Here is an 11,477-nt window from a genome sequence, read left to right as displayed (position 1 = left end):
ATATTTCCTGGATATACATTTTAATAAATCTCATGCACCGTACGCCGCTGCAAATTGCACGGCGGAGCAATGAAGAGGCACGTTAAGTTACAGCTCTCTGTAAGATGGTTAAAATAACAGTAACTCCGAATCGACCGCTCGACGTATAGCCTGTTCAAGAAAGTCAGCAGGCAAGCTGGCGAGCGGACAAGCCGTTGGCGAACGGGTGAGCCTTTAAGAGCTGGTGAGTGAACGGACGAGGTAGCGCCAACGTCCGCGTTTCGGTACCGTTAACTTGCCGCTGTTGTGCGAGTCTCGGAGGACGCGAAGTCTTCGCGGTGGTTGCCGATCGTCCGTGAGGTCTGATACTCGTGCGCGTCTTTCCGGGCACCCAAAGTAGTTATGGGGCACGCGCGACCGAAGGGCCCGGGCTTGCGGTTTACTTTTATCGGGCGTTTCTAACTAATCGTAGAAAACCACGATTGCTGCGGTATCGCGTCTCGTATAGAGAATATTCGTCTCGCGGCTCTTGTCGTCGAAAATTTGACGTTTTAATTGTACAGAAGTACCTCGTGTACCGCACTTTATTGTACAGGATTACTTAGGCGAAGATCCGATTCACGGTGAACCGAGTTGTGCAGTGAATTAAATCGTGCATCGCAGGAATATACGTATATGTTATAGGAGTTCATAGATACGTGGAACTTTGACGATAGAAGCCCTGCATTTTTCTCGATGAGAGACTTCACCTTGGCCTTAGGGTATCGTCGGATTTTAACGCAATCGCTGCACGAGCTCAAGTGAGTATTCGCCCGTTGCGTGCCTGTCGGATCTATAATTAATTATTCTACTTGTCTTATGTGATGTGAGCCAAACATTTTCTGCGATTCTCGAACGTTTTTGGTCCCGACCGGATAATCTGACCGCAGATTGTGTTGCAGGCACGGTATCTCCTGAAATTTTTCAGCAGGTTTAATTAGCATACCGAACCTACCTTATCAAATAATCCGATTAGTTAAAGGTCGAGGTCTTACCAGACGGCAGTGAGAAGTCGGGATGAATCTCATGCGAATTCTCGTGGACTCCCGTACCGCAATATTCGATAATATCTGCAGACAGATTATGGCGATGAGAAAATCATTTCGTGTATAGCATGCTCACTGAAGAAATTATCCTTCAGATAAAATAATTCTGAAACAAAATAGTCGATTGAGATTCATTGCCGATTATTCGATTGAGAAGCAGTTACTGAGGAGATTTATCAGTTTTTATATCCTGCTACGTCTCAAATCTGGCACGTGACTTACATGTTGCTTGTGATCTATCAAAGCGCTGAATCTATACAGAATAATTTTTCAGTCCACAGCGCTATCATTTATTTTATACCGACACCGACGAATGTCCGTGAAAAATCATGGCAGAATAAGATGTGTCCGATATGATATTCCTTATACGTCGCGATTACCCATGCATGACAACCATGCACGATATAATTTGGGTTTGAAGAGATTCGTTAAAAGTTTGATTCGGATAAACACATTTGTCTAGAAACTAAACGCTGATGATCTGTAAAAAAAGCGACAGTGAGTTTCGATCACCATTGATCCGGTGTTGTACGCTGATGTGTTTAATTTTCGTGTAATGACACTTTTTTACATTCGCTCGTCACCCCCTTCAATCGTCTCGAAATTTTTGATACTTAATTATGTTCGTAATCAGTCATTAATATGTTGATTTAATTCAAACTGAAGCGTCTAATGTCAGCGATTGGAGAGAAAAAGAAATTCAACAGTCGTGCATATCAAATGATGAGATCTGATAAGGTCGAGATACGTTTTCAAAGTATAGTCATTCGTCTGCACGTTCAACTTTTATTTGGAGGATATTAGAAAATATATTAACGCTATTAATCTGCGCGATAATTGGCACAGATCTGTATTAATTTTCCAAAAAGTAGGTGATCCTACGCATACCTCGATCCTACACGTAACCATTAATTATTTGTATAATGGATTCACCGTGCATTCCTTTGAATAATTTCCGAAATTTCTTTCCAATTTTGACATCTCCATGGAACTTTTAATTTTCATAAAATACAGCGTCTGTGTTGTAGGTATCTGCGCGATATGATCATTGCGTGCAGATCGAGCAATCAATTAAATAGTAAAATTGAGTAATAAAATAGGCTTCCATAATTGCTCTTCGTATAACTAGGCTCGTTTTATACTCAAAACATCAAGGTCAATTATTTTGATTGTATTGGTAATTTTTTGTACCTCAAATATCGATACTCAATCTTCGGAATTCCATTTCAACCATTTCAATCGGTGAACTGACCATGGAACTATAATACGTATATCAAAACGCGTAATTAAAATTTTTGTAACTTTTTTTTTGAAATTATGCTAATTTTTGATTGAATGGTAACTTTCAGCTGAAAATTATCGGATCAATCAGCCCTTCGCGGATCAAACATTGCGATCATTAATAATTTTTTTTTTTTCTCGCATCGCAGCAACATCTGACCTACACGACACGATGACGATTGCGAGGGGACTGGCGATATCCTGCGTGTGATCGGAACCCGGTGCATTCGATGTGTCAGAGTTCGAGCGACCGGTGTCGGATGGTCCGATCGGTGCAATCGATGCATACACATATCTGAAAAGAGAGTATTCGAATAAAAGGAGTATGTCCATCATCGAGGACGGCTTCCGGTTGGCCGGAGCACCATCGGAGTGCTCGCTCAAGAGCAAAGCGAGGATCGATGCCCTCTTCGAAGACACAAGATCGGTCTGCAGCTCCATGAAGGGTGGCTGGTACGCTGAGATGAATCTACCGGCAATGGCCTTCACTAATCTCGACGAAGTTAGCGCCGAGGAACAAAAACGGGTTAACAGTGCCGTCCAAGCGAGAATAGAAGCCATGTTTGCTTCAGTGGAAGCGGAGACGGGAATTCCCGGCGAATGTGCCGCTGCTATATTACCGGTGAGTTTCACGTCTGCGACCGTGCAGTGTATAGCCCGTATGTACGTACGTACATGTTACACCTTGGTCAAGACACTCCACCCGTTCCCCCACACAAAAGTGCGCTCGGTATAATTAGTCCGGTATAATTATGCGTCTAATTATTTTTCAAATGTTTGCAATGCAGCTGGTAGGACTTGCTATAGTATGTTCCGCAAGAAAGTTATAGATCAAGAGGAACTTGGTATTCTAGAGAATTGAATGTGAAAATTTCGAAGATTTTCTCCTCACGTTCTTCATGTCTAGGAATCGCGTGCTGTGCGCACTGTCGAGCGTAAGGATATTCAACTAATGTCATTTCGAGTAGATCCATTCGAGTAATGTGAAACCAAAAAACGACATAACGATACAGAAGAGAAGTGAAAACGCACGAATTGTTGGCGGCCAACGCTGGTTCTCTAACTATCTGAAATCTACCCAATGTCGTACATTACTGTAGCTGTACGACAATCAATCTGTTCAAACGTTGCATGTTTATTGCTCATTAATGGAAACTGTTCATTAAACGAAATAGTAGTATTACCTGGTATCTGATGACATCGGTTGGTTGTTATTATGTACTGTAATAATTGACAATGAGACTCATGTCAGATGCCTCTAGTTCTCAAGCTTGTCTTGAATTGAGATTTCCTGCTCTGAATAAATACGATATTTCAATAAATATTTTTAATTGATTGGATTTCATAATTGATAATTATTACTTATCATTACGTACATCGGAACACGTGCTATCCAAACGACTAATATAATCGTAGAGTCGCATTATTCGTTCGAATTAGGGAAATCTGTTAACTCTAACAATAAGAGTGCAGCACACGGTCATTCAACACATTATAATATAGTCAGCGGAACACATCCGTTCGCACGCGACGCCAGCTACTTACGTATTTAGATTTCCTATTGCAAAGTACACTTTGACACGACAAGGCGATCGCGACTCGTCCCTCGTCTAGCAGTATAATTGGTATGGATTATAATTTTTATTCGCCGATGCGTTCACTCTCGGAACAAAATCAGGTGTAACTTCCGGACCGGTGAAAAATCGTCGAACTTGTATTTGCATTCACTTTTAGACATTTTCGAGTCCGCGTTGTACCATCACATCGACTTCGTGAATCTATTTCTATCGTTTTATGACAGGGGCACACACTGCGGGGTACTAATTAGAGCACACAATTTTCAACTTACCATATACATACCGCTTACGCCGGATAGATCCACAGGTGAATTGGAGCGAAACTTGCGAACGCACTATTATTCATTCTCGCTCGCTATTGTTGTTTCAAAAGCGATATCAGTACGCCACGTACTATTGTGAACAAGCTCGCCAGTTGAATTCCAAAAGTCTCCGTGTCGTACATTCGAGGAACTCAATCGAAATAAGCTCGGAATAATACAACATGACATGTGTAAGTATTGCGGATTTATGGTAATTCGCGCTACGTCGGAATGCCATAATTTGATTCTGCAGTTCGTGACTGAATTATCAACCATTGAAGAAAAAAAAAAAAAAAAAATAGCAAGTCAATGAATCAATAATCTCTAACACAGAATTTTTGTTGCTCCGCAGGTGAGGTACCTAGGGGCTGCGCCCATTGCAGGTCGGGTTGTCGGAGTAGGTGGTCTTCAAGAGCCGCTTCGGGACCTTCTCGCCCGGCTCGAAGACTCCTTGCCAGCCGAACTCGAGGTGTCCAGGCGAGGTTTGACTTTTCGGACGAGCGAATCGTTGGAGAAGATCAATCCGTTTCGAAGAATCGCTGTTTGGAGCGCTCTGAGGCTTCGATCAAAAGAACTACCTTCCGGTGAACTTCACCACGCATTTTTACCTCTCGTTGGCGACGACTCGGACTCAACGAACGGCGGCAATAAGCACGCCGATCTATACAGAACGATGGAAGGTTTCAAAAAAGAAACACGGTCGAGTCCCCCCATTTTTGCGGTAGTAATGCGACGCCCGGGTGTAGCGGTACGACAGCTCGAGTGTCACGCTTTCGTCTGTCAGGTCGAGGAAGATGCTGTGGCTGCTGCCGCGACCTTGTATCGTGCCCTTTTGGCGGACTTGGACGCTAATCGACGAAAACCCAGACAAAGAAATGGCGTTGGTTGCGTTAGTCTGGCGTCAGTAGCCTCATTGACGTCAAGTTTGAGCGTCCGTGAAATACAACCGCCAACTCGAAGCCCTCCGGGTCCTCCACCCCCGCGTCCGACAGCTCCACATCCGGTTCGTCCACCGAGGATTAAAAAGGTTTCCTCGTCCAGCGCAAAGGACGACGATAACTCGAACTCCAGTGGAGCAGAAAACGGGCTCGGCAGAAGTTGCGAAATTGTTCAGGTCAAAGCTGAAGACATTCTGGAGGGTAGAAGTCGAAGGTCGTCGATTGCGCTCAATACGGGATTACCTGCACTGCCACTTGGAATCAAGGATAAGCGATGCCAGCCCACGGGCAACAGAAAAGTGCTGCATGAGAATAATAAAAATAGTTCCTCGCGTGCCAAGCCAACGATTTCCGTCCGTAAGGTGGTGCACGAAGACGTACGAAATCGAGATAGTCAGGGTCAGTATGACCTGTATCATAACGCTGAACAAAAGGATGGTAATTTCAGAATGCGAAGTCAGTCCTTCTCATGCGCTGAGAACAATTACGTTAAGATGCCGACCATACGGGGTGCGGATAAATCCGACGATAATAATATTGAAAACTGCGGTGCTGACTACCCTGTACGGAATCGCGAGGATACGACGAAGAGCAATGGTGGCAGGCGATCAACTAGCAACGACGAAGAGCACGGAAGTATTAAAAACAAAGGATTGTACGAGGTGAGTCAAGGCCAGGAGAATATTGAGCCATCGAAAAAAACTGATTATCGGTATCACGAGATTCTCATTGGTGACAGGAACGGCTCACAGCGAAAGGAAAATGGATTTTATAGCCGGAAAATCGAGCGCAGGTCTCATCATCAGAATGAGACAGGCAAACGTAAGAGCCAGGAACAATTGTACAAGGAACACTTCAGAGATTCCGAAAAAATATTCACCCTGGAGCAAAAAAATGATCATCAAAATATTTGCGAGCCAAGAAACTTGCACAATTCGCCATACGAAGAGCGTGCCATTGAGGTTCCGGGGAGTAGAACCGCCGCGAGTAAACAGTCGATCGTAAACAGATCATCGGCGTCATCACCGAATAAAAACATGACCTCGAACGTTGTGGACTACTCGCAACCTAGACCTCGAAAGAATAGTAGGGCGGGAAGTGAACCACCGAGAATCGGACGTATCGAAGATTCCGCATTTTCTTCTACGCAGCAAGAGATGAGTCATATGAAAAAAGCGCAAAGCGATCTTGACCTCGACGGTGGGGATCTACTGACTAGGGTAGAATTGCCGAGAAGAGGAAGTTTCCTCAATTCGAGCAGTACCAGAAAACCAGAAAACTTTCAAGGCGGCACCCCGTTAGGATTTACCGAACTTTTCGACGAGTTCCGGAATCAGGAGGGACTCACTAGTGTCGACGACATACTAGCTGCTATCATTGGTAAGTTTCCATCGCCGTGATCAATATTCTTCGATTGTCGTATTGCAAAGTACAATCGTTTGATGCCGATCGTTACAATTGTCACAGATCCGGAGGGAATGTCTTTCAATGACCTGAAGCCATTGTACAAAGAGTTCCTGTTAAAATTGGCTGCAACATTGACACGCGATGAATTGTACGAACGTTCAGCAAGCATAATGCGAAGACGTCGTCGCCCACAAAGAAGTCGAACATCCCGGCGTTCATGTCTCCTCGGGCGCGCCATAAAACGATCGGTATCCCGTTTGAAAGGTGGTCCCACAGAATTCACGTCTGTTATTTTCCCAGCACGAAAATTAAACGATAGCTTGGGCAGTAGCTCGTCCTGCGACGCACGAAACACTAAAAATAGAGTTCTCGCCAGTAGAATGGGAAGGAAAAGGTCCTCTCGGCGACGCACGAAGGCCGCCATCGGACACACCACCTCGGAAGACAGCGACACTTGTGAGTGGCCCTTTAAAATTAATAGCCATCAATCCAATGATGTTTGAATTTTCACTATTCTTTTTTTCGAATTACTATAGGCAGACGATTTGGTCGAGGTGTAGCCGCGAACCGGAGTAGCAGTGGATACGTGAGTTGCAGCGAGTGCAGCTACGACTCGGAGTCTTGCACATGCATCTCTGCGGACAAATGTTATTGCTCGTTGTCACGTCGGGTCTCACCACCGGAAGTCCCCGCAGCCACGATTATATGTTCGTGTGACACGGATAGCTGCTCTGAGAGCAACAAATGTTACTGTCCAAGTAAATTGCCCACACGGCAACCTACTATTCTCGAACAACTGAGACAGCGTGGCATCATGCCCTCGGAAAGCACGTTGAGCCGGACCGGTAGTCCACACATAATAAGGACTCTCCGAACGAGTAAAAGCTACGCGTCTTCCAGAAGTTTGGAGTTTCTCAAGGTAATTCAATATTTGATGAGATTCAGTATTAATGGCCCAAGTTTGTACAGTAATTACATCGTTTAATGGAATGAAAAAAAAACGTGGACATTGGTGCTATCCCAAACAGTTTGGGTCCGATAATACTTCGAACTATGAGATTGGAATGTAAAAAAAAAAAAATCCGAAATCGAATTGTCTTCATTCCTTACACTGAGTCTCTTCCTGTTTATTATTTTACAGGTTCGTCCAAAAGGGAGTAGTTCTGATAACCTGGCTTTAGATTACGACCTTTTCAGTCCAGGTAAAAATCCTCGATCCACTTCGTCTAACAGTGACAAGGTATTAGTCGTTGGTGCAAGGGATCCGCAGGGTCGTCTAATTTATGTTGGTGGGACAGGAAGTGGAAAAAGAACGCCTGCCAATGGTTCTGGCAGGTCTGGAGCACACCACGAAGCGCTTTCTATAAAAAAAAGTGCAGAAATCGCTGCGGTCTTTGGTAATTCTACAAAAATGGGTAGAAGAGCGAGTAACGCGTCCAGTTTGAGGAGTACGGCCAGTCTGGAAGCTGGCCTAGGGTACCTGCCTTAATTTTAATATTTTTTGTGTAAGCTATAACGATCAGAGGTTCTTTTCTCGGCAATAATTGGAAATTAGTGAGTTTGTATACGATAAAGTCCGAATTACTGTCATCTATAACATGTTCGAAGTATTTATGTAACAAATTTTCACAAGAGCTTATGACGTGTCTGCAATAAAAACGAAAATAGCAGAAAAGTATGTAATGTTATTCGATACGTATTCCTTATACAAGTGGGAAATTCCACGTCAAACCTTTTTCACCTGGTATTTCTCAAATCAAACAAAACTTTTTTCACGTATTATATACGCAAAAAAAGACGATACGTATTTCGGCATTCATCCGAAATATATTTTTTCTTTTAAGTTACAACATATTCAATTTTGTTGCTAAATGAGCGCCGGGTGAGCTTCAAGAATTAATATCTCCGGATCTATACATCGTAGATGAATGAGCGACAGCGCATTTTAAAGCTGAAAGAATAAGCTTTCAGGAAAAAAATTGTTCACCCGGTAATCATTGAAAATTATAATTGTTGTCAACAAATGAAATGTTTAATGATTTTTTACCATGGAAACTGCCATTCTTTAGATTGTGAAAAATATATTTTTGCATACCTCCCTTAATTCTGAATGGAGAATATTTTTTTCCATAGAAGTCCGACGAAATCCATTTTTTATTGAATTATTCGCAAGTAGGCCCGACTTATAGCGTAGCGCCTCCATCACTTCGGTACCATTTGCGGTGGAAAAAATATATGAAAAGGATGAGGGGGAAAAAAACTTCTTCGTAGTGTATTGAAATGGATCCAATAGTTGAATGGAATATTAGAAACCAAGACACTTACGAGCTATCACAATGAAAAGGAGGAAAAAAGCATTAGAAATTTTTTATTATCAGATATAATTCAAAATATGTTATGATTCGTTGAGAAAATCTTCGTCCATTTTTTTGAATTTTTCCCCATATTCTGCTGGCACATTCACTCCTTTTAAACTATCCACTCCGATTTCTTCCTCTTTTCTGTAACATTATCAACATTTATAAAATGCTTCGCATCAAGAGGAGAGAGAAGACAGAGGAGAAACGAAATACACCAACACTCACTTTATTAAAATATCTATGACGTTTTCGCAAGCTAGCAGAACGGCTCTATCCTTTTCCCACTTATGGAATTCTCTCAGAATGACATAAGCGTTTTTATCCCTCAATATTTGACGACCTTCTTTTGTAGCACATAGCTGTAGTAAAGCCTCAAGGAGCATAGTTCTGTGGACGGCATTGAAAATAAATCGTTAAACTTTTCAGCGTTTCTACTTTGATAGGTAGTTGGGGGGACCCATCATTGGTACCTGATGTCAGGATCAGAATCCCTTGTTTTATCTTCAGGTAAGTACTGTAGTTCCATTGGTAGCTTGTCATTATCTTCGTCATCAAATTCTTCAGGACCAGCAAGTGGCAGAAGAAGTCTCGGTAAAATGTCTACCTCAGAGCTTAATAACCATTGATGGTATTCTGTATCAAAGCAACAATTTTTCAGAGTGCCTACAATACCACCTCTTCTCACCATACTTTCACGATACTCTGTGAATGGAAGAAGTCTTTGAATCACGCAATGATGTTTGTCCATCAAATATCTAAAATAATAGAGACAGCAGATAATTTTTGCTAAACCGCTTAAATCACAGTGTTAAGATCAATTTATTTCAATCAAATATTCTCTATTATCATCGACAATGTTTCGCTATATTTTGGGCAGAGCCATGACTCCATCAGCACAGAACTTGTGGTTTTTGCTTGATAAACTTAATCGAGTGATTTTCACAGGCCTCTTTTGGAGCCAGTTCGATTGTACGAAGAGAGTTCTGCAGTGATTGCAACAAATAGTAACTGGAGGGTGCTATATCTGAGCTGTACGTCGAATGTTTCAAAACTTTCTAGCTAAACCCTCTTAATTTTTGACAGTCATCAAAGATGTCTGTGGTCGAGCATTGTTGAGTAGGAAGATGACACCCTCCCCATTGATCAATGCGGCCGATTTTTCACACAGACACACAGGTAAGATTTTTAAGTTTTAGTAAAACACATACCGTCGCACATTAGTTGATTGGCTGAGGTTACTGAAAAGAGGGCCAAGGTAATGCAGCGTAGCTCCTTTATTATTGTATTTCTGTGACGTGAATGCGGAAACAATTTTGTCCCAGCTATACCCGCTATGTTCAATTAGCGAGACAATTCGTTCTGTTGAAGAGTGGGCTCGGGACAAGTTAGAGAGAATCATACAGCATGGATCAGCCAACTGATTTTCCTTATCTAAGATACATCTGTGAGAGTATATCCTTTTAGTGATAGGGTGAAATATCATCTTGAGCAAAATGCATTAAGAGTTTGCGTTGAAACATGTTTGACCAACTAGAAGTTGTAGAGGATAAATTTTTGAAACAAAGATGATTCCAGGAACTAACTTCCAAGGAATAAATCAAACAGTTAGGGGGTGACATATACAGACAGCTAAATGTGACATCTTGTATCATGTAAGAGCATGTAATTTGTAGAGTATTTGCATCAATACCTGAGGCAGACGTGTACCAGATTATCACTTGGTGTTTCATCTGAGCTTATCTTTGATGTTTCCGATATGACTAGCAAGGCGCTTGCACCTCCTTCACTAGCAGATAAATTGACAAGTGAAAGCGTTGCATCCTTGCAAACTGAGGTTGATTTATCCTGTACAAGTAGAATGAGCTGTCGCAATACCTCTGGGAGACTCAACAGTACTTCGATCCCATCATTACTGCCCGTGACACCTGGAATATGATGAGAACCAACAATGATATTTAACAAGCATGTGAACAATAGAGCGCTATAGATATAAGTAATTTCACTCTTTATTGGAAGTAGAGAGGAATCTCAACTAGAAATACTTTGAATGAACTTGTTTTTCTGTAACTCTGATCTTTCATAACATAGTGTGGTGACACAAGGTTATGAGCATATGAATGAAAATTTGCTATGCAAAACATACTTAGCACATGCTGTAGGGCAATAGATTTTAAATCCAGGCGAGCTCTGAAATCCAAGAATTCTGATATCTCTTTAAGTGCGTCCATCGAGGTTTGTTGAAACTTTTTTGATCCTTCACCTCATTCAGGCCTTTAAACAATTCTTTAAACACGTGCGAACGTTGCAGACCACTTTGGATATCAACCAATCGAATCTAGTCCCACCGGTGATCCTGCGTATTGTCATAAAAACCCAGTATGCACCATGGTGGAATAGGTTAAGTCAGTGATTGTGTCTAGTGTCAGTTTAAAGTGATTCGGAGTAACAAACGGTGCGGTGCCCACGACGCACGTGCAACGTTGGGCCGGTAGCGCGGACTCCCAATTGTTGTAGCAACAAGCTATTGTTAATTTCTTCGCGAGGGTAT

The 11,477-nt window shown here is 42.3% G+C and overlaps 2 protein-coding genes across 2 annotated transcripts; one reads left to right on the top strand and one right to left on the bottom strand.

Annotated features, from left to right (window-relative positions):
* Positions 1-8,244, top strand: LOC105685041. Its single transcript, XM_012398844.3, has 6 exons — positions 1-779; positions 2,495-2,967; positions 4,577-6,542; positions 6,630-7,025; positions 7,106-7,488; positions 7,711-8,244. Exons 2-6 carry the CDS (start codon positions 2,671-2,673, stop codon positions 8,056-8,058), a joined length of 3,390 nt encoding a protein of 1,129 aa, XP_012254267.2. The 5' UTR covers positions 1-779; positions 2,495-2,670; the 3' UTR covers positions 8,059-8,244.
* Positions 8,245-8,921: 677 nt separating this feature from the next.
* On the bottom strand, positions 8,922-11,324 carry LOC105685032 (protein HGH1 homolog). Its single transcript, XM_012398835.3, has 6 exons — positions 11,073-11,324; positions 10,620-10,854; positions 10,138-10,371; positions 9,400-9,684; positions 9,155-9,316; positions 8,922-9,070 (listed from the first exon to the last, which is right to left on the bottom strand). Exons 1-6 carry the CDS (start codon positions 11,155-11,157, stop codon positions 8,965-8,967), a joined length of 1,107 nt encoding a protein of 368 aa, XP_012254258.2. The 5' UTR covers positions 11,158-11,324; the 3' UTR covers positions 8,922-8,964.
* Positions 11,325-11,477: the final 153 nt, after the last annotated feature.

This window comes from Athalia rosae, chromosome 1 (genome assembly GCF_917208135.1).
Source record: "Athalia rosae chromosome 1, iyAthRosa1.1, whole genome shotgun sequence".
Classification (NCBI taxonomy): Eukaryota; Metazoa; Arthropoda; class Insecta; order Hymenoptera; family Athaliidae; genus Athalia; species Athalia rosae.
The sequence above is the reverse complement of the archived record's forward strand: the minus strand, read 5'-3'. Positions and strand labels throughout refer to the sequence as shown.